General features: G+C 39.2%; 1 protein-coding gene across 24 annotated transcripts in view; it reads left to right on the top strand.

Moving 5' to 3' along the window:
* DENND1A (DENN domain containing 1A) overlaps positions 1-23,069 on the top strand; it is a 508,029-nt gene that overhangs the window by 260,014 nt on the left and 224,946 nt on the right. For all 24 annotated transcript variants that reach the window (XR_005983074.1, XM_041724904.1, XM_041724896.1 and 21 more), the window contains one exon: positions 7,762-7,872. Coding sequence is in view for 23 of the 24 variants with exons in the window: in XM_041724904.1 (XP_041580838.1) it covers positions 7,762-7,872 (111 nt within the window). In the remaining variant the exon portion in view is untranslated. The remainder of the gene's footprint in view (positions 1-7,761; positions 7,873-23,069) is intronic.

The raw sequence follows: 23,069 nt of genomic DNA, 5'->3' as shown, positions 1-23,069 counted from the left end.
CAGGACTCCAGTGCCTGTAATATGGGAGGTTCTATAAACATTTATTGATTATCTCCTCTAATAGACATGTTAAACTTAAAAGAATAGGCGAAGAAAAATATAAAAGGACTTTGGCACATGGAACTTAATTCTGTCGCCAGAGAATCAGGTTGTTCTGGACAGTTTCAGAGAATGGTAATGTAAGAAAGAGAAAGGAGCTAGTATAGATTCAGCACCTGCCATAGATTAGATTGGGCACTATTTGTTATATCATGGAATTTTCATAGCAGCCTTGCTATACCTGCTCTGAATGGAAATGAAGCCTAGGGAGACCTTGCTCCTACTCAGCTGGCTAGTAAATGCGAAAACCAGGAGTCCCATTCAGGTCAGTTTGATCTCAGTACAGAGATGCTTCTGGGTCCTGGGCCTCAAGCTCCAGGGCTCCCTGTACCCTTCTACGAAATTGCTCATTATAAGTTTATGTTCTGTAATTAATTTTATGAACTTGTGTAATGTCATTTCTCCTTCCATAATGAGAGGGATTAGTATTTTTTTCATCATTGCATTTCTGTAATTAGCACTATACCTAGAACATAGTGGATTGTCAATATATATTTATGGAATGACTGAATGATTGGCTGAATGAATGAATGAGCAGTGCAGCCATTCCCAGGAAAGGGAAAATAACAATTCTTTTCAGTTGGCTTTTGAGCCAGTCTGTCTGCAAGACATTAATGAAAAGCAAATGTAGAAAATTCTTTCCACTTTCAGATGGCTATTGAAGTTAATTCTCATTATTTCTACAATTTTTATGTAGAAATATTTTCTTTCTTTTCTCTGAAAAACTATCACTATGTAATTGTTCATCAGGGTTTTCTCTATCAAGATAATACACATAGGAGTGAATTTTATACAGGCAATAGTTAAATGAGCATAAGTCTTTATAAATTTTATTATTTTTTTCTTTATAAATTTTAAACAGTTGACCAGCATTAAAAAGAAATCAAAGATCAGGAATGAATATGTAGTAATAATTACATTGTAAACTGGTTGTAGAAGGGATTTTTTTTTAGCAGCCAGGTTTTGAAGTTAACTTTTGATTAATGGATAATCATTTAGACCTTCATTTGGAATATTGAACAAACCTGTCTTAATTATCTGGTCAGTGTCATACCAAGTGGTTAATGATGCGAGGAAAGCATTTAGAATGGACAGTTACATATAACATTGCCCAGACTCCACTTTGTCAAAAGATGTACCATGATATAGAAGAGATTTATGAACTCATCATGACTTTCAAAAATAAACAAAGTTGAGGCGGTAGTAGAAGACCTATTATCAAGTACTGAGATTGTAAAAAAAAAAAAAAAAAAAAAAAAAAAAAAAAGTACTGAGATTGTAGAGAATTCCATTGTTGCTCTTAAGAGGTGTCAGGTAATTGTTTATTCTAATGGTTTTTCCATTCACACCGAGGGATAAAAGTTGACCTCCAGGTAAACCCTGCCTTCTTGCCTATAATATACTTTTCTGATGTGATTGCCTAAGTGAGTTTGTGGAATTCTTTCTGAGACAGTTTATTTTAGAATGCAAATTTATAATTCCCTTTTAAGAATCCCACACAACCAAAGTAACCTAAATTCTTTAAAAAAAAAAAAAATCAATTGAGGATTTTAAAGGTTTACATTATGGTAAAATAATCTAAGCAGGAGTTATTTCAGGGAATTAGACCCATTGGCAAAACCAAGCCTCTTGCCTTAGAAGCTTCCTCCAGACACAGTACAGTAAGTCTTTATCATTTGTACTGTGTATGAAGCTGAAAGTCACAAAGACTAATAAAATGACAGACCGTGGGGCGGACTCGCATCTGTTTTGAAGGCTCCAAGGAGTACCCAGCTTAGAGTTAGTTCTTTGGTTTGGGGATTATCTCATTTCCCTAAGGTATTGAACCTAAGACGCTTTTTCTCTAAGCCCCACTATATCCCCTCCCATCCTTGGCCCATCCCCCCTCACCCCCCACCTGCTTCTTAACCCGGGGCGTGGATCACAGTGAGCCCGAAGTCCCCAGCCACCTGGATTGGCACAGGAGCCAGCAGGGACAGCTAGAAGCAAGCAGGCATTATGGGGCTTCTCCTCGGGGAAATGAGGTTTGCCAGGTGCCCTTCCTTTCTCTTTGTCTGGATTTAGAGCCAGAGAGGGTTAGAGCTGGACAGGACCTTCACTGTCATTTCTTTGTAGAGACGAGAAACGAGGCTGAGGAGCTTGTGCAGCACACACCTCTTCCAAAACTCAAACTTCCAGGCTGTTCTGACCCCATTAACTAGAGACCTTCCTTGGACCTGAGTCCTTTCTAGCCCGGGTGGCAGTCAGCTGCTTTTCCCTGCTACCCAGCCTTACAGAGTAGGCTTGTAATGAATGCTAGGCAGATAAGAGAATGCTCACAGGCACATAATTGATATATAACTGAAAGAATGCTTGAACTCTATGAATAGAAACAGAATGTCCTTAAGCCTAAAAACGTGCTGGCACTGAGAAAACTGAACCCTTTTGAGCATGGACACTGGAAATAGTCCCTCTAAGCAAGATTCTCCATCCTTGTAGGTGAGTCACCCAAAGAAGTAATTGTCAGGGAATGGGGGGTTGGGGCAGACTTAGATTTAGCCATGGTGGTAGCATTATAATCCAGGACACTAGGCCCAAGACTAAGTGAGCAATAACACCATGCTTCATAAGACTGATGATTCTTTAGAAGGAAGATTGATTCCCTCATTAAATGAGTAGACTCTCCATTGAAGAAACTGGGCAAGTGGACAAGTGTGGTGCTCAATAACCTGGAAGCTGGGTGTAGTCTGCGGTTCTTCCTCCCCTTCCACTTCTCAGGTCTGATTCATTATCAGGTCCTATAATTCCACTTTACAGAGATTAGTCACATCCATATTCAAAGCTTTCATCTCAATAGTTTATTTGTTGTAATCATTCTTTCCCAGAATATGGCAGTAGCCTGTTAAGTGATCGCCCTGCCTCCTGCTTGACCTCTCCTGTGCATCCTCCATAGGACCTCTAGGAAGATCTTTCTGGAACACATACGTGATTGTATCATGATCCTTCAGCAGCTCCCTCTTACCTGCAGGGAAAGGCTAAGGTCCCACAGGATCTGAACCCAGCTCCCCTGCCCTAGCATATCCCTCCCTGCCTTGCATCCTCTTCTTCACTGTACTGACTTGCTGGAGCTCCTCTCTCCTCCCTGCTTCTGTCTTTGCATGGAACACACTTCGCCCCCTGTCCATTGAGTGAACCCCTTTTGGGAGGCCCACACCAGCTATCTTCTCTTCTGTCAAACCTTCCCCAGCCTTGTCCCAGTATCGATCCAGCAAGGTTGAATCTGCCCTTTTCGAGCAGCCCTGGAATGTATGTAGCTTTAACCACAGTACTTTGCACACCATACTGATACCATTCCCATCCCCAGGCTGAACTCCTGGAAAATGGGGATCATCTGCAGTTAATCTTTACAGGCCCAGCTCCCAGGAGGCTACTATACACATAGTAGGAGTTAAATAAGCATTGATTGGCTGATTACAGAGACAGAAATTACAGGAGACTGAAGCAAAGTGCTAGGAGAGTGGTATGCCTTGTGTCCTTTAGAAATAAAAGCTCACAGTATGTTCTGGCTGCAATCTTGACATAGGACAACTTGCCATGGAAGCCCTCTGTTCGCCTTATTCCTCATTCCCTGCACTCTTATCTATAAGACATGATTGACCTGGCTGTGAATTGAATACCTGCTTCTGTATGAACCCCCTTCCCCATTATCTGGTGAACAAATCCCCTATATCTTCACACTTTTAGTTTTTGAGAGAGAGAAAGCATATGCATGGAAGGTGGGGGAGGGGTAGGGGAGCAGAAAGAGAGGATAGAGAGAAAATCCCAAGCAGGCTGCGTGCCCAGCACGGAGCCCAACACAGGGCTTGATCCCACGATCCTGAAATCATGATGTGAGCCGAAGTCAGAACTCGGATACCCAACCAACTGAGCCACCCAGGATGCCCCTCCTTTACGCTTTTAATAAATGTAGCCATAAATACCTTAAACAGCAACCCCCAAGCCGCCAGCTATTTTACCTGACATTGTGAGGTGCCAGTGTCAATTCTTTCCCTTGAGCCCTTCACCATTACTAAGTAATTGATCACTTCATCCAAACTAGAGCCAGGTTTTCTGACATCAAATGCTATGTTCTTCCTAATAAACCATGTTGTCTGTCTTTCAGCCTGGTGGATTTCTCTTACACTACACTGCTCAAACTCCAGCTAAGGAGCTGAGGTCTTCAGTCATTGCTTTCTTTACTTATTGATTCATTCTTTTATAAAACTGCTAGATGATGGGATATGTCATTGTTCCCAAAGGGACCTCAGTCTAGTGACAAAAACATACTTGTCACCAAGTGGTTATAAGATAGAGACAAATCACTATGCCAGCACAAAGTGTAGGAGATTGACAAATGAGGAATTGAGGAAGCCTTCTAGGAGGAGGTGACATTTCAGCTGGGTCTTAAAAAGTAAGTGGATATCCTCAAGGAAGAAAGAGGTGTTCTAGGAGGAGGAAACAGCAGAAGTAGAGGCTTGATGGGGATGCCTGGGTGGCTCAGTGGTTGAGCATCTGACTTGGTTCGGGGCGTGATCGCAGATTCCCAGGATCGAGTCCCACATCAGGCTCCTTGCATGGGGCCTGCTTCTCCTCCCTCTGCCTGTGTCTCTGCCTCTCTTTCTGTGTCTCTCATGAATAAATAAAATCTTTAAAACATTTTTAAAAAAATTTAAAGAAAAAAACTAGAGGCTTGAGGATATGAAAAGGTGTGGCAGGTTTGAGAAACTGAGGGTTGGTGTGGCTTAAGCCACTGGGTGCTTAAGGTACAGGAGAGGAGACTCCTCTCTCCTAGGGGTTTTCTTCAGAGATGAAGCTTGCTGGAAACTGTGAATTCTCCCTACAGCTGCTCCCAAGGCCTGCTCTGCCCCACAGGTGCTCCCACGGCTGAGTGAAGTCCCCAGGGCTGTCGCCACTCACCCACTCCCACCCCCCTAGACGGGTGGCATCCCAGAAGGAAAGAGGCAGGGGAGGAAGCAGATAAGAAAGACAGCTTCTGTTTAGACACAAATATCTTGGTAATCAGCACAGATGGGATGAGAAATACCAAAAAAAGTACATGACAGTTTAGAGAGAATTTGGCTAAATGTTACATATTTTTAACATACCTGTATAGACTTTTGGAACAAGCACCTGAATCCCTCAGAACCTGATTGGGCCTGGGGGTTATGCCTCAACCAAGTGGTGTTTTGATTTCAGAAATGTTTCCTTTCCCATCCACAAAAGTATCCTTTTGATTTTTTTTTTTTCTCCCACCAAAATAAGGTGCAGGATTTGTCTCTGACGCTGTGTCTCCTTATTTGGACGGCAAGCTGTGTAACATATTTCTACCCAGCGTGAAGCTTCTTGGCAGACTCTTGAGGCCACGTTTTGGTGGCTTCAGAGTTATCTTTGGATCTGTCAAAAGTGCTAATGGGCTTTCTGGCCTTCCTTAAGCTTCTCATTTCTATTTTCTTTTTACTTCCATCCTCTCCTAAAAGAAAAATTTATGTAATTCATCAGCAGTTAAGCATTTTTACTGAAATGCTCAGCTGAGGGCCTTGTATTTTTGTTTGCGAGAATAGCTCTGCCATGTCACGGTCTTCAGAACGAACCCCACCCTGACACCATTAGCTCAGCACTCCTCAGTCCACCGGGCAGGAGACTTGCACTTGCACTTGTTGACTATTTCAGACTGTATTGCTTGTTCGTTTGGTTTTGTTTTTCAAGTCTGTCAGGGGGGCAAGTTTGCGTGGTGGTTAGAGCAAGAGTTTCAGATTCAGGAGACCTGGTTTTGAAACAGGGCTCTGCCTTAGATTTCTAGCTGGGTGACATTTGGAGACAACTTGCCCTTCCTGGGCCTCAGTTTCTTCATCTATAAAGTGGAGATGATAATGCCTTTTTCAGGGTTGTTGAGAAGATTGGAGAGAACACAGGTAAAGAACCTATTGTCTAGCACATAAGGATTACTCAAAAAATGGGATAGCAATTCTTCACAGTGATACTTTTTCTCTTTCAATAGGTGTACTTTGATCCTTTGTTCCTATGCTGTGCTTTCTTTCCTGAATACAACTTTTACCTGCTATTCATACTGACATAAACAAAGAGCCCAGGTTTAGAGACAAACTCACCCAAGACTGAGCATCCACATAGTGGATAACCTTGATCCTATTCATTTTCTCTGTCACCTCTGTTTTCCTGTCTGTATTGTAGAGATGATAATACCTGTTCAAGCAGTGGTTTCAAGATTAAGTGACATAATATATGTAAAGCTTTTGTATATTGCACATGTTTAAAAATATTTAAGTGGAACAATGTAATGTAAGGGAAAGTGTATGGGCTCTGGAGTTGGATCTGAGTCCAAATTCTGACTCCATCCGTTACTGAATCTCTCCCAGGCTTACTTTATCTGTATACGGGTTGGAGGGGGAAGGGTGGAGGGTAGGGGAATACCTCCTTGGAGTTCTGTGAGAACTGCATAAGATTACCTTTATGAAGTACCTGATATGGTACCTGGTACTTGGCAGGTAGGTAGTCAGTATATGGAGCTATTAATTCACTCACTATTTATAAAGGTTGATGGTTAACCTGGTATTCCAGTCAAACAACAATAAATCATAAGTGCCTATTCTTATTCCCAACCCATAATATTGTTGAAAAGCACTTTATGCTATTTTGCAGTAAAATCCACCTGGTTTACTTGAATTTATGAATTATAGCTCTTTCATCATTATAAACTGCAACCCCTGGCAAGTAGTGAACCCCTTCTTTCTCAGAAGATTATATTGTACAGCATTGAAAACCTGTAACATTGACGATATTAACATATTCATGTGTATTATTAAAGTCAGGTGGGTAGAGAAAGGGTTGCAGAAATGAAACACATTATATTTTTTCTGAAATCTGAAGAGTACCAATCTGTAGTAGTAATTAAAGAAATGAAGCCCCAGCTACAGACAAAAGCTAGTTAAAACACTGCTTTGTCATCACTTCCTGCTGCTTGTCTGCAGTCATTTTTTGCTCCTCTTGAGTGAAATACCTGGAGATTGTAAATCTTCGAAATTGCTTTAATTCCAGCCGAGTCCTTTTAGAGAACGTAAATGGTGGAGGAGGGGGTCAACGGCAGTGATGACAAGAGAAGAGCATGCCCAGCTTTCCGGGTGGGATCTGTTGGACAGAAATGGGCTCTGTGCCAAAAGCGTTTTGGTCCTTGGGTGCTTTGTCTTGCCTAGATGTATGGTACAGCACATTGGGAAAGTTCTAGGATCCAGGGTCAGAAGGTCTGAGCTGCAGTCCTGTCTTTATTGCTTATGAGACTTTTTGATTTTGGCATCCCTCTCTGAGGCTTGGTTTCCTCATTTGTAAGATTGTAGACTTCCTGTCCTGCTCAACCTTTTGGAACTCATAGGCAAAGCAATGCAGTGCTCCCTGTGACCTCATGTAAACTCTAATCACTGCACAGGAGTGCTTCATCTCTAAGGTTTCTCCCAACTTTGCATTTCAGGATATTACACAAGAGTGGGATTTGATCTCCCAGGTGGAAAGCATAGGATGGGGCAGAGCAGAGTATGCTTTCTGATAATTTTCTGTTTCTTGTATTTTTTTAGTACTGCTTATAATAAGAACAAACAAAATAAGCCACTAATCTCCTCTTCTTGTTTCTCCTAGAGAAATCTCACAGAATATTTTGTGGCCGTGGATGTGAATAACATGTTACATCTGTATGCCAGCATGCTGTACGAACGCCGGATTCTCATCGTCTGCAGCAAACTCAGCACTGTGAGTAGACAGTCTTGAGATAGGCTTTTTAATTATTTTATTTTAATTGAAAGATGGATCAGAAAGATGAAAGACAATTTTAGAAAAAAAAAATCAGCCACAGTCTCCTCGACATGTCACTTTCATTAATTATTCGTGTTTCTTTACAGTGCCACTTCACGTTTCTTTCATTCTTAGAGCTTCAAAATCAATTGTAAATAGTCTTCCATTTGGTTTTGTTATGAACACTTTACATATTTTTCACATAAGTTTCCATCATTGTCATTTTTTACATGTCTGTATCCTATTCTGTTGTACTGATATGAAATCTTTACTAAACTTTTCTTCTCTTGATGGCCACTTAGGTTGTTCAGAGTTATTTCTTTAGTAGATAACACTGCAGTGAACACCTTTTGGCCACTTTTGGTGGATGCAGTTTGTAGTCTAATGAGTAGGACCATCAGGTCAAAGGACTTGATGAACACTATGACTTACGGACTCAGATTGCTCCCCAAACACACTATGCTTGTTGATAGTGAATGCTGCCAGCTATATGTGAGTTTCCATTTTTACTGCAGCCTTGCCAGAATTGTGTGTGTATTCATGCATATGTGTTTTAATTTTGCTAATAAAATAGGCATAAAATGGTATTACAGGTTTATTTTATTTTTCTTTGGTTAGAAGTTACTGCATATTTTCCATGGGTTTATTTCCCATTTATATTTTGTTAATGTCTTTTCCCATTTATCTTATAGGACTCTTGGTTTTTTTTTTTTGTTTTTTAATAAATTGGAATGGGGTCTTTTATATTGTAATAACTTTTGCTACATATATAATATGAATATTTTTCATGTTCTTTTTATTTTAGTTTTTTTTTTTTAACTTGCCAAGTATAGGAGTTTGCCTCTTTCCTTATATTCTATTACAGAAATTCTCAAACATAGACAGTAAACACCCATATAATCTGGTCTAGATTCTGCAATGAACACTTGACTATGCTTGCTTTGGCACATATTTATTCATCTGCTCATCCCATGTGCTATCCATCAATCCATTGTATTTTTTGATGCATTTTAAAGTAAATCACAGACATCATTATACATCCTCCTAAATATTTGAGTATGTATATTATTAACTGAAGTTCAATATCCATATACAGCATTATGTTTCTTTTGAGGTTAAGCTTGCATACAGAAATTAACTAGGAATGGAATGCCTATCAGGTAACTCTGTTAAAGAGGATAGAAAGACCTTCTTATAGTGTGAGAATTTGCCTAATGAAGGGTCTGTGGGTAAAATCAATTGTCTGTTTACCCATAAGTACAAGGTGCCTAATAATGAAAACTTTGTGAGGTTGTTAGTTTTCATCATAACTTCATTATTTTATTAATTCTTTGGTATTGTTTGCTTGTCAAGAACTCACAATCTTTTTATTTTGCCAGACTCATAGCACATAGTAGGTGATAAAAGCATGGGTCTGCCCTGGAGGGGCAAACATCCCAGAGTAGGCTTCTTGCTTTGTTTTGCATTTTATTTTAAACTAGAAGTACTGTTCATAATCTCAGGGCTTAAACACAGTTTGAGAGTAAGAGGATTGCCATCCAGATTTATTGCTGCAGCTTTATGAGGCCAGTTAGAATAAAAGTACAGTTGAGAGGCACCTGGCTGGCTCAGTCAGAGGAGCATGTGACTCCAGCTCTTGGGATTGTGAGTTTGAGCCCCACATTGGGTGTAGAGATTACTGAAGTAAATAAAACTTAAAAAGAATAAAAGTACAGTTGAAAGAGCCTAGTCTATACTTACTATTACAATGGAGAATTAGACTTCAGTAGAACAAAAAAAAAAGGATATCATATTAGTGTAATTTGAATTCCCTATAATATAATCATGATATTTTTTGAGCTCTTTAATATGTGCCAGGCACTATGCTAAGCACTTTGCATCTATTAACTCATTTAATTCTCACTCTATCAGTGTGTAGTAGGTTCTGTTGTTACCTCCTTCTTATAGATAAGGAAGAATATACCTTCTGTGTAATTTTTTAAAAAAATATGGTCGATTAAACACAGTTATTTCTGCTCCTTCCAAAACTTAAGTGAACTAAAGAATAAATCAACAAGACAAAGAGCAGATGCAGCAGAGATTTTTTTTTTTTTTTTTTGCAGTGGAGATTTTTAAAAACAGTAAAAAAAAATACTATTACAAGTATTATGCCAATATTTAAAAACCAGGATGAAATGGACAGTAAAATATAATTTACTAAAATTGAATCAAAATGAGAACAGTCGAATAGGTCATTTAATTTATAGAAATTAAATCAGTACATAAAATACTTTCTCCCAAAACATTCAGCTTAGATGGCTTTACAGCTATGTTTTATCAAACACCTCAAGGAACAGATCATTTCAACCTTAGACAAACTTCTTGAGAGTCTAGAAAGAAAAGGGAATACACTTCACCTTTTCTTCTTTCTTTTTTTTTTAAGATATTTTATTTACTCATTCATGAGAGACACACAGAGAGAGGCCAAGACACAGGTAGAGGGAGAAGCAGGCTCCCTGCAGGGAGACCAATGTGGGACTGGATCCCAGGACCCTGAGATCACGCCCTGAGCCGAAGGCAGATGCTCAACCATTGAGCCACCCAGGTGCCCGCACTTCACCTTTTCTTGTGATGATTGTGTAACCTTGACATTTGGCCACACGAGGAGACATTTATAAGAAAAAAAATATATCAGCCAATCTTGTTCATAAACAACTGTAAAAGTTTTAAACAAAATAGTAGCAAATGTATAAAAAATATAATTCATAATAACTAATTTGAATTTATTCCAGAAATGAAAGATTGACAATACTAGAAAAATCTATTAATATAACTTACCATATTAACATATTAAAAGGGAAATTCATGGGGCACCTGGATGGCTTGGTTAGTTGAACATCTGATTCGACTTGGGTGGTTATTTCAGAGTCATGAGATTGAACCCTGCTTTCGGCTCCATGCTCAGCAAGAAGTGCTTGAGATTCTCTCCCTCTCCTTCTGCCCCTCCCCTGCTGTCTATCTCTCTCTCCCCCTAAAATAAATAAATAAATATTTATACATAAATAAATAAAAGAGAAAATTCATATGGTTACTAGTAGATTCAGAAAAAGCATGACTATGTTCATGAACAGGAAGACTGAATATATTGAAGATGTCCTTATACTCAAAAAATGTCTATATATAGATTGCATACAATTCCATTCAAAATCCCATTAGTATTTTACACAGTACTTGGCAAACTGATTCTAAAATTAATGCAGAAAAGTCCAAGGAAGAGCCAAGACATACTTGAAGGAAAAGAATAGGTCATGTAAGCTTGCTTTACCAGAATCAAAACTTTTTATAGAGCTGTAGTAATTAAGATGCTAGTAATGGCACAGGAATACACAAATGGTCTTGATGGAACAGGGTAGACATTGCAAAAATAGGCTGACTGTGGGGCTCTTTATATACAACAGATGTGGTATTGTAAAATCTGGGTGGATGAATGGATTTTTCAATAATTGAGTATCTACATGGAGAAAAGAAGGGAGACAATTTCTATCTTACATCACTGAATTTCAAATGGATTAAGAACTTAAATGTGAAAGGCAAAATTTTAAGACTTTCAGAAGACAAAATAATCTCTGTGATCTCAGAGTAGGGAAGGATTTAATCAACTAATCTGAAATATACATTGAATACAGGAAAATATTTAAATTGAAAATATTTGTTCATTTTAAAAGTACCATTCAAGAGAATGAAAAGGCATGTCACAATTTGGAGTTGAGATTATTTGCAATATGTAATACTGACAGGATTAATATCTGAACTATGTAAAGAACTACTATAGTTAAAAAGCAGAAGACAGATCTATCAATAGAAACATTGGCCAAAAGCACAAATAGGCATTTGACAGAAGAAACACAAATGGCTAATAAATATGTGGAAAGATGCTCAAATACTTTGGCAAACCCCATTTTTCTCAATTTTCTTTGATAAGGTGTAGGCTTGATGCTCCTCAGGACCATCAAGCATCTGAAAGAATAAAGCTGTCAAACACTCTGGAGTGCCATTTTCTATAAAGATGACTGTGTCAATAGAGACAAACCGAGGAATATATAATATAGTTCAGAGTGAGGTAATATTCATTTCAGGCTTTCTCGGTCAATAATATGATATTCTTTATAAGAAAAATGTGACTTTTTGTTCTCTTTGCTCAGTTAATGTATATTGATTATTTTTCCTTTATAAATGATAAATAGGGAAGGCTTAACTAAATCTTGTTCTCTAATGTAAATACTTCACTGTGCTCTCTTCTAGCACAAAAGCCCCATTTTTCTTCCAGATTTTTACATCTGAGTTTAACTTGTGTTGCTTCTTAGTAGCTTTTATGGATAGCAGTAGGTCTAAAATAAGACCTTTATGCAGATGATATAATTTAATTCCAGCAGCAGTCCTACAAGATCAATATTATCCCCATTTTACAGAATGGCTCATCTACTCTGAGAGATGCAGTAAGTTGACAAAGGTCATGTTCTAGATGGGAGAGACAAACATGCAAATGGGTCATTATGCTGCAGTGTGGCTTCAGGAAGGGGATAAACAACTAGGATTACACATACAGATGAATCACAGCTTCTTCAAAGTCCTTGCCTTGGGGATCAGGTTATATTTATTGGTGTCACCTAAAACTATCGTCAGAACCTTTGTGTGGGAACTGTCAGAGGAGCCAGAGGCACATTGTTAAGAATATCCATCCCAGTAAGAAAATTTGAGAATTCTCAGAGCCAGAAAGATAATCTGAGCCAAGTCTGGAGGATAACATGGTTGATGGAGCTGGGTAATACACTGGTATGGGTAAAAAATCAGTCCTGATTGTATACTAAGTAGAGGAACTTGTTATGTAGCTTGTAAATAATTGTAAGATTTGCCAAAGAGGTGTGTTGCCTTGCATCCATGGACTAAGTATGTGGAATGCCCTTGTTTAGATTCATAGCCCATATGGAATGGAAGTCCCCGGTTCTCCCTAACACCCTGTGAAAATTCTGTTAACTTTTTCAAACTGCCTACTATGTGCCAGGCATTGTGCTAATCATATATGTATGTGTTCATTAGTGCTCACAGCAACCCTAAAAGCTAGTTGGTTTTATTCTCCTTTTGTGGATGAGAATATTTAGCACTGGAAAAGTTGAAGTGCCTTGTCTACGATGACATTAAAACCCATTGCCTTTGGATGCACATTTAAAGCCTTTCAATTTGGATTTTGTAAGTACTTGCTGTATGCCTGGCACACCACTCAGCACCAGGGAAACAGAAGGCCAATATGTGAATTTCTAACTGACACACTCACTCTATTAGGCAAAGGCCCATTTCCATGAGCACTGCTCAGATCCAGCCCACTCTGTGGTTTGTTAGATTGGCTCCTCTATAGGCCCCACCCCTGCCATTCCCTTGCCATGGGCTCATTCTTGGTGGGTCCTTAGGACATATCTTCCCCCAACTCATTGTGGCTTCAGGGCTCATGTACTGCAGTATTCTCCAGCTCCTGGGCATCTTGGCCCTAATTACTCCTTCTATGATTTAGGGGTAGCATAAGAATCTTTGTACACGGAGAATATCCAGTAAATGGTGACAAAGGTATGTTTATTTTCCAAAGGAATGTATATTTGTTTTATTCAGCGGATACTTTTTAAAACATGTTTGGAGGAAGGAAGCACAGTTTAGTGGCAAGATCACTACCTAATTAATTAATTGAGTCTCCACATCTAATTGTTTATGTAGTACCCATAACTATGAAAAAAACTGTGACTTTTCTCATAGTACCCCATTTAGGGAAGAAAAAAAAAACCCCATCTAGTATCTTCTCCCTGTCAGTTTCTTCCTAAGTATCAGTCCCAGAGAACGTGGGTGATATTCTGTGTAGGTATGAAGGGATGGAGATGGGGGCCCTCCCAACCTTGCCCCAGTCATGTCCCATCCACTCCCACTAACAGCCTCCATTATCTTAGCACCACCTGATCTTGTCACCCAAGAAGGGCTAGTTTGTGTACCCTGTAGATTTTCAGACTTGTCTTCATTTTCACTTCTTTCCTGATGAACCCCACCTGTTCATGACTACCAGCCTGTATAATGGGATGGGTACCCGAATGATGTGTGTCATGCTTTCCTAGCTCTTCTGGACTAGAAATAACTAATCCCATTTGCTCATCTGTGGCTCTTGAAGCAGAGATGAGAGCGGCAGTTTAAGAAGGTTGGAAGTACTGGACCAGAGCCAGGGCCTCTTTGCCTGCACACTCCACTCTGCATGTTCCAGCCATAGGAACAAACTGCATTATTTTGTTTCACACTGTGCTCAAGGGAAGCCAAGACCTTGTAACTGGAAACTTACCAAACAGAGAATTCTAAGACTAAATTTAGTGTTCTGTTTAAAAAATAAAATAAATCGAACATTTTGTTTGTTCATCTTTTATATGTTAGAAAAGAGAGATTAACCTAGTTCACACTAACAATCTAAGAAGAGAATTCAAAGAAGTGAGAAGAAAACTAATCCTCTTGGTGAAGAGGGAAATCCTTAACAAAATGTACTGAAGGGGCGTGAAATACAGACTCTGCAGCCAAACTTTCAAATAGCATAGCCTCTCTAATCTTCATCGCATAAAATTTTATTATAGCTCAGAGAATATTAAAAACTTAGAAACTAAAGGAACTTCCATTCTCAGGAAGTAGGAGAAAAGGCTGGTAGGTTGTGTTTATGTGGTTTTTCCCTGGTTTGGGAATGTAAATATAATTAACTACTTTTGAACTATGTTCTTCATTTAATTATGTGTGAGTTGGTTTTCTCTTATTCTGGTTGAACTGTAACTAGAATGAAGAACCCTAAGGTGTTACAGAGGCTCTGTAATATAGAGAGCATCGACAGTTTAATTTGTAATACTTTAAAAATTGCGGTGATTTCAACCAGCCAAAGTATCCATGACTAGTTCTTGCTCTTCCTCTTCTGTTTCTGCTCCCATTGCTTCGGTAAGCATTAAGCACCTCCTTTGGACTAAACACAGGACTCAGATTACTAGTGATCCCCAAATGCTGATCTATGGGTTACTTGTGTTAGAATGACCCAGGGAACTTGATAAAAATCCAGGTTTTAGGGCACCATCTCCAGACACACTGGTTCAAAAGGTCTAGCATGAAACCACAAAAAGTCTATTTTTTAAAGCTTCCTAAAATGATACACAGCCAGATTCGGAAACAGTGAATAGACCAGTTCTCTAAGACAAAAACAATACTTATTCTTTGATTACTGTTATTTTGCATCATTAGACTAATTTTCATTTTGAGACTACATAATGGTGGCTGATTAAGTTTGTTTAGAAGACAAGAGTACAGGTTAGCCCTATAAAATTCTTTGTTTCCATGTTTCTCTTTAGGAGAGCTTTGATTTTGGCATTAGCTAGTCGAGGATAGGACAGAGCTAAGTATAATCTATCCAAGCAAGCTGTCAGTAATGTTGGTTGCGGATGCAGTCTAGCATTGTAATTTGGAGGTGATAGTTCTTTTTTATCCATTGCATTGAGAACATGGCCAAGGATCTTATTTATTATTTTAGTGGTGTGGTCAGTCTGTGAAATAGTATATTCTTTAAGTTATAGGACTGATTATAGCTTATTTTTTATGTGACTCTTACGAATCAAACCTCTACCAAAAACCACTAATGGATAATATTCAAGTCACTGCTATTTTAATATGCTTGAAAAGCCCTAAATGATATAGCACCCATTTTGGCAGATGTCATGTGGATTTTATTAAAGAATTTTGAGCACCTACTAGATACTAAGTCAGCAAGAATAAGGATTCATTATTTCTTGTGATGTATGTAGGCTAAAAGTGTGGTCACTTTGGTGAGCCATAGTGTGATATGAGATTAGGCTCTTCTGTTAGGTTGGTACATATCTTATGAAAACTCTTTTTTTTTTTTTCTTTTTTGCTATCTGTAGTCTGCCAGCTAGGTGATTCAGCCAACCATGCTGGTGATCTTTTCCTCAAAAAAGGACAGCAGGGCTGGATGAGAGAGTACCAGACTTTAAGTCAGGATGCTTTTGTTCATTTCCTACCTGTGTACTTAATCCACCCTAGCCATATGGCCTTGGGCCACTTACTTGATTTCTCTGAATCTCTCTGTCCTCTTGTATAAAAATGGGGATAACATTAATACCCACCTTAGGGTTGTTGAAAGAATTCAGTAGTTGTAGATGTTGAAAGCACATTGTCCAGTACTGGGCACATACTGCTTAGTCAGCAGAGGTTAGTTGACTCTAAAGGACAGCAAATCCTATTTTGATTTTCAGAAGCAAAGAGGCTATAGAGATCCTTAAAGTGTTGTGAAGATTTAATTAGTATAACTGGTGATAGTAGATGGTGAATGAATCCAAGCAACAAAGAATAGTCATGGCAACTCATAAAAGGTTTTCCACATCCACTCACTTCTCATTAGTCACTTAGTCATTGACTAAATTGTCAGTTCTTGTTCAAGTCTCCACAGTCATGAGTGCATAGAAGTTAAGTGGCCTATGAAGTTGCTATGTTTACTTGACCTGGTGTTACCACCTGACCAGGCCCCCAGGAAGGAGGACTAGCAACTTCCTGTCTTCATCCTTCCAGATTCCACTCTGATGCCTCAGTCTCTCTGTCTCTGTCTCTCTTTGGGAAGTAAGCCTGATTCTTGACCCAGGCAGAGTTAATGATTCCTTCTTTATATGCTAACACACCTGAACCTCTATTATACCACCTCTTTCATAATGCCTTTATGTTGAAGTTGATTGTTTGCATTTTTATCTCTCTCTTTAAATTGCTTGAGGGTATGACTGGTACACATAGTGGATTCTCAGTGATCGTTGGATTAATACAGATCCTAGCACAGAGGCAGTTTCCTGTGAAATAAGAGCACAGACTCCAGAGCTAGATTGCCTAGATTCATCTCCAACCTCTGCCACTAGCTCTGTGTCCTTGCACCAGGTCCTTATATGTGTACACCTTGGTTTCCTCATCTGTAGAGTGGGGACAATAATATTACCTATCTTACAGGGATGTTACAAAGATTAAATGAGTAAACATATAGAAGCACTTAGAACAGTGCTTTCAGTAGTAAATGCAGGGTAAGTGAAGTGATCATGGTGCTAGATATATTATAGCTTCAGTCTTTCTGCATTTTCTAGTCCTTTCTAAGATTGGATTTGCCTGAAAAAATACTACAGGGGCTGTTTGTCTCCAAATCTAATGACTCCTACTACCTGAGGGTTTCTGTTTCTTCATGTACAGAGACCTGATAGGTAAGTGCTCATGATTCCATGTTCAGTTATGCTCTTTTTTTTTTAAAGATTTTTTATTTTTTAAGAGAGCGTATATCAGGGGAGGGAGTCAGAAGAGAGAGTCTTAAGCACACTCTGTGCTGAGCTCAGAGCCCAACATGGGGCTCAATCTCAAAACATCATGACCTGAGCCAAGGCCAAGAATCAGACGCTTAAACGACTGTAGCACCCAGGCACCTCTATGCTATCTTTCTTTTATAAAAATGTGATTCTTGGGATCTCTGGGTGGTTCAGTGGTTTAACACCTGCCTTCGGCCCAGGGCATGATCCTGGAGACCAAGGATCAAGTCCTGCGTCGGGCTCCCTGCATGGAGCCTGCTTCTCCCTCTGCCTGTGTCTCTGCCTCTCTCTCTCTCTCTCTCTCTCTCTCTCTCTCTGTCTCTGTGTGTGTGTCTCATGAATAAATGAATAAAATCTTTTAAAAAAATAAAAATGTGACTCTTTATTAAAGCAGCAGTGTAAATTAAGCATAAATTATGATCTTAGAAATATTTTCAAAGAACTGTTTAATATTCACTTACAAGAACCTTGAGGTGGCTGATAGACTTCGAGTGCCAACTTGGATCCATTGACAATGGTTGCATGTTTGGAGGAATCCTCAGACCTTGTCCTGACTCCACAGTTAGTAATGTCTGTCAGAGGCACAGAACAGAGGAGTCACGGTGCCTTGCTATCCCTATATTAAAATGAATGATCAATCCCAATGTAACTCTGCCTTTTTCTCTTTCATCTTAAAGAAAAGGCTTCACTTTCCTCACTCTTGGTGTTGTGGGATTATTTACATTATAGTGTTGCCATACCATCGTTTCTGCCTCTGCTTTGGAAGCTAGAGCTTTTCTCTGGCAGTTTTAGTTGCTTGCTTTTTTGTAGTATCAGATCTTGACACGAAAGCTTGTTGCCCTGGCTGATAACTTACCCTAATTACTTTACCTAGTAGGTTACTTTTGAAAAATGGAAAGAGAGGGAAGCCTGGGTGGCGCAGTGGTTAAACGTCTGCCTTTGGCTCAGGGCGTGATCCCAGAGTCCCAGGATCCAGTCCCTCATCGGGCTGTCTGCATGGAGCCTGCTTCTCCTCCCTCTTCCTGTGTCTCTGCCTCTCTCTGTGTGTCTGTCATGAATAAATAAATAAAATCATTAAAAAAAAAAAAACAGAAAAATGGAAAGAGGCGATTAGCAGTTAATCTCCTGAGAAAGCTTCCTGTTGACTAGATGATCTTGCTCTTAGAGGAAGGCACCCTGCTCAACTCCGTGGTGGTGTGGATTTTTTTTTTCCCCTTCCCTTTCCCCAGAAGGACGGTGGAGAAGCAAGAGATAGGATGCATTCCATCCAACTAAAAGAGAAACTACTGGAAGAAAGATTGCCTCCATCCCCTGCAAAAAAAGAAAGAAAGAAAGAAGCATTACATTTTGGCTTCTAAGAAAAACAGGACATTCTTTGCACTTTTCCTTCTTTCCACGCACATGTCTGGCATCTGTCTAGACCAGCTGAAGGTCTTTGAAGGTCTGAGGCTTTATAAATTGTCTTTCTATTAAAGAATCTCTGATAGTTTCTTAAAAGCCAACTCTTCCCTCACTGAATATAGTAAACACAATCTGATCATAGCCGAACCACTTAAAATGAAAGATTTTTCTCATACCCTTGGAAGGGTTAAGTAGATTAACTTTCATAGTCCTGCAAAAAATAACTTTTTGTTGATCTCATAGTGGGTTTTCTGTTTGGGAATAAGTTAAAATAAAAAACAAACAGAATCAGCAGCACTGTTTGAATCATGGCAATGTTCATTTCCTGGTGACTATAAAGGTGGTTTCTAATTAAATAAAAGAGTCTAGTTCTCAACCTGAGAAAGCTAACAACTGCTACAAGACACATAATGTTTTCTGCAACTGTTCTACTTAGGATGATTTGTGGTTGAAATGAGTGGACTTATAAATGACCTATCTTTGAGGTTAGTAATTTAGTATTCTTTCCGTACTCTTTGTTTTTATCAGTTTCCTGGTGTTTGGCTTTAGAGGGGAAATCAAAATTGTGCATCTAACTAAACCTGTAATGAAGCAGGTGTCAGTTTGATCTTTCGGCATCCTGAGTTCTAGGATGTGAAGAATGACTGTGACCATCTGATTTTTTTTTCTCTGTCTACCATTAGAACTTGGAATCTCAATACATTTTAGAAATGTGCAGCTTCTAAATGTGATCTCTTAAGCAATTACAATTTGTTAAATGTCTGCTAATCTTGCCTACCATTCCTCATGATATTAAGCTGGAGGCATTCTTATATTCCCCAGTATTTGCCCAGCACCTCCTCTGTGTCAAGCATAGGGAGATATAGGGAGGACAAATCAAATGTAGTCCTTGAGGATCTCACATCTTCAGTTTAGTCTCCTAAGATCATTTTCCTCTGAAATATCCAGAGTGTTAGGGGCCAAGCCCAAGGGTAGGCTGTGCCCCGCACAGTCAGCTGTTAGGGCTGCTGTGGCTGAAAGGTGATAGTTCCAGGGTAGCATAGGAATTCCAGGTGGGCCCCTATAACTGTAGGCAAGAAAAAATAAGAGTAGCTTTGAGACCCTGTTTTACTTAGTATAACTGAAGAAGGTGAGCTGGGGCAGAGGTGGCACATTCTTCATGTCAAAGGATTACAATTAAGGTAGATCAGAAATTGTCAAAGCTGGAAGAGGGCATGGAGATTATGGAGTCCAACTTCTTGTTTTCCCTATTGGTGAAATTGAGACCCAGGAGAGGAAACAGCTTGCTCACATCAAAAAGAGTTCATGGAAGCTCCATGCAAGTATTATGAAAGGAAACATGACAGAAAGCCATACTTTGAGATAGGTGTGCCAGATTGGTTGTAAGCCTTTCTCTTTGACCAACAATCATTATGTCATTGTCTCGAATTTCCACTGGATTGAGGACAATACAATACCCAATTAAGTGTAACTAACCCCCAGGAAATTATCAGATCTGTGTTTGTTTTAAGAATGATTATTTTCTATTCACTGGTATTTTACCCTGGATATTTTGTCCTCTAAGAGCAAGGCAAATGCATTTCTATGTAATTTGACCATGCTGATGGGAACAGTGTCTCACCTAGTTCAGATTCCTCAGCACAGTATATAGGCACAGGGTATACAGTCAAAAATTTTTTTAGTTAGTTTATGCATTTTGGAAACACAGTGGCCATTATAGTCCAATAGACCTGGATGTGAGTCCCAGTTCTGTCACTTACAAACTGGTGGCTTTAGGCAAGTTATTTCACCTTTGAGACTGTTTCTGTATCTGTGAAATGTGGTGATGAGTGTGTATATATATATAAACATGCACACTTTTAAAACAATACTTTGCAGTATCCTAAACCCCTCAAATGATGTCTGGTGCATATACTGTGAGGATTCCTTTTGTTTGTTTGGGGGAGAGTCTTTGTTTCTTGTTAAACTGCAGAGCTACCCTTAGGAATCAACTAAGGAATTGGAATCTAAGACTGTGGCTATCTGGGCATTATATCTGAGAAATACCTTAAACTAGGAAAAAATACACACACATATACACAATGTCTTTGTGTTTTTTTTTTTTTTCCAGTTCTATCATTGAGCACTCTCTCTATCCTATTCCTGCTGTCTTCTTTCTTTCTCTCCCTTTGCCTCAAAGGAAACTAATGGAGCCATACAGAAAGCTCCAAGATAGAACTGACCTTGTGCACCTTTAATTCAGGACAGAATTTGCTCCAAGTGCGTCTAGAAACCCACCAGTGGTTTACTTTACAATCTGTGTCCTGGCTAGACTGGCTGTTGGCTGTATAATTTGTCTAGTTTTGTCTGGAGTCTTAGACTATTCAGCTGCTTCAGGGCAAAATCTTTTGGGGTGTCATTAAATGGGATTGATAATTGGCTTCTGATGAATATTCATTGTGACTAATGACTTTGGGCAAATTTTACACATACTATCTTTCTATGCTCCCACTGAGTGAGATTTTGATAGGATCATTTTCTTCAACTTGTACTTCAATTATATATTCACAATACCCCTTTGTTGACTATAATCCAAATTGTATACTTTCATTACTTTAAAATTTTGTATTCTATAAGCAGTGAGCCTAGGCCTTTAGGAGCCTTATTTTTACAAATGGAGTTGGCCTTAGAGTTGTTTTTAAAATAAGTGGCTAATGATAATTTGTGGGATATAATATTATTTCTTATTAAGCACAGATAAATCATAACACTTTTTTATGGTTGACTCACCACTATTCCTAAGTAATGATGTACATTGTTTTGCCACTTTGCATTTTGCAAAAAAGCCAAACAGTTCTCTATTTTGTTTGTTTTCTTAACCAAATGGGTAAATGCATTTTACTTCAATTACAGAGATTTGGCCTTTAGAAAACCCCCAGTGAGAATCATGATCAAGCACCTTTAAAGTTCGATTTTTTATGAGGGATAGGTAATTTTAAAATCTTGGCATTTATTTTTTTTAAAGATTTTATTTATTTATTCATGAGACACACACACACGGGGGGGGGGGGGGGTGGGCAGAGACACAGGCAGAGGGAGAAGCAGGCGCCATGTAGGGAGCCTGACATGGGACTCGATCCCTGGTCTTTAGGATCAGGCCGTGGGCTGAAGGCAGCACTAAACCACTGAGCCACCAGGGCTGCCCAAATCTTAGCATTTAGCTTTTAGGGTTTTTTTTGGGGGGGAAAGGAGACCAAAAGAACATTATCTGGAGATATGATCTCTGCAACTTTATTTCTTGAAATAGGATTTTGACTCAAACCAATTTAAGCTAAAAAGAGGGGAAATAATGAAATCTCAACCAGGAACATTCTACTGAATGACTTTTCGAAAGAGAATTACAAATGAGCTCATCTAATGAGGACATCTTATATTTGTATGGCATCCTATAGATTTTAAAGTGCTTTTACTTATTTATTTGATGTGTTGTAGAGTTATAGAATAGGCATATTATTGAATGAATGAGTCCACGGACATGGTTTCCCAAAAGTGGTGTATTTGTGTCTAAGCTTGCCATTATTGTTTTGGAATTTGAGTCATATACCACATGCTGTGAGACTCATGAAAATGTTGGCCCAATAGTTAAAAGCCAGGCCACTAACAGTCTTTATGTTGTGAATATATATTAAGTTGGAATTGTCTTCTGTTTATGGAAGAATCATTGCATTAACTCGCACTTACTCTGCCACTAAGAACATAGAGAGGAAGAGAGACAGGGTCTTTTTGTACTTTCCATTGAGAGGACAAACATGCAGACCGGTATAACCCCATGAATAATAGGAACTTGTGCCCAGAAGAACCATGTGAGGAAAGTAGTCCTTTCACAGAGACCCAAAGCAGGAGTTTGCTAGGGGCGCACAGATCCAGGAAAGGAGCACATAGCTACTCCTAAGTTTGAAGTGATTTATTCAAAGGATAAACCTGGAGAAGCCAATAGAGACTGTGGCTGGAGATGCTACTCTACAGGTAGACTGGAAGCTGGGGAAGACACGCCTGCTCCAGACATGCCCCCAAAGACTTTTGAGTAGGATGTTACATGACTGGACCTGTACGTTAGTATGAGTACTTTGGCAGCTAGTTAAAGGATGGGCAGGAAGAGCTGGGGTCCAAAGCCAGGGTCACCCTCCAGCCTGACTTTAGGGTGCAGTTGGAGTGAAGTTTGTTCATTTTCCACTCATTTGACACCAAAGATTTTTTTATCTCTTCTAACTCTAAAGATATTACTCATGTAAAATATGACAGTCTCTATATGGAATCCTACTGAAATGGGTTGAGAAGGAATGGATTAAACCTACAAGGCTTGGCAGAGTCACTGGGAACAACTCTTGAGAG

Source organism: Vulpes lagopus, chromosome 12 (genome assembly GCF_018345385.1).
Source record: "Vulpes lagopus strain Blue_001 chromosome 12, ASM1834538v1, whole genome shotgun sequence".
Classification (NCBI taxonomy): Eukaryota; Metazoa; Chordata; class Mammalia; order Carnivora; family Canidae; genus Vulpes; species Vulpes lagopus.
The sequence above is the reverse complement of the archived record's forward strand: the minus strand, read 5'-3'. Positions and strand labels throughout refer to the sequence as shown.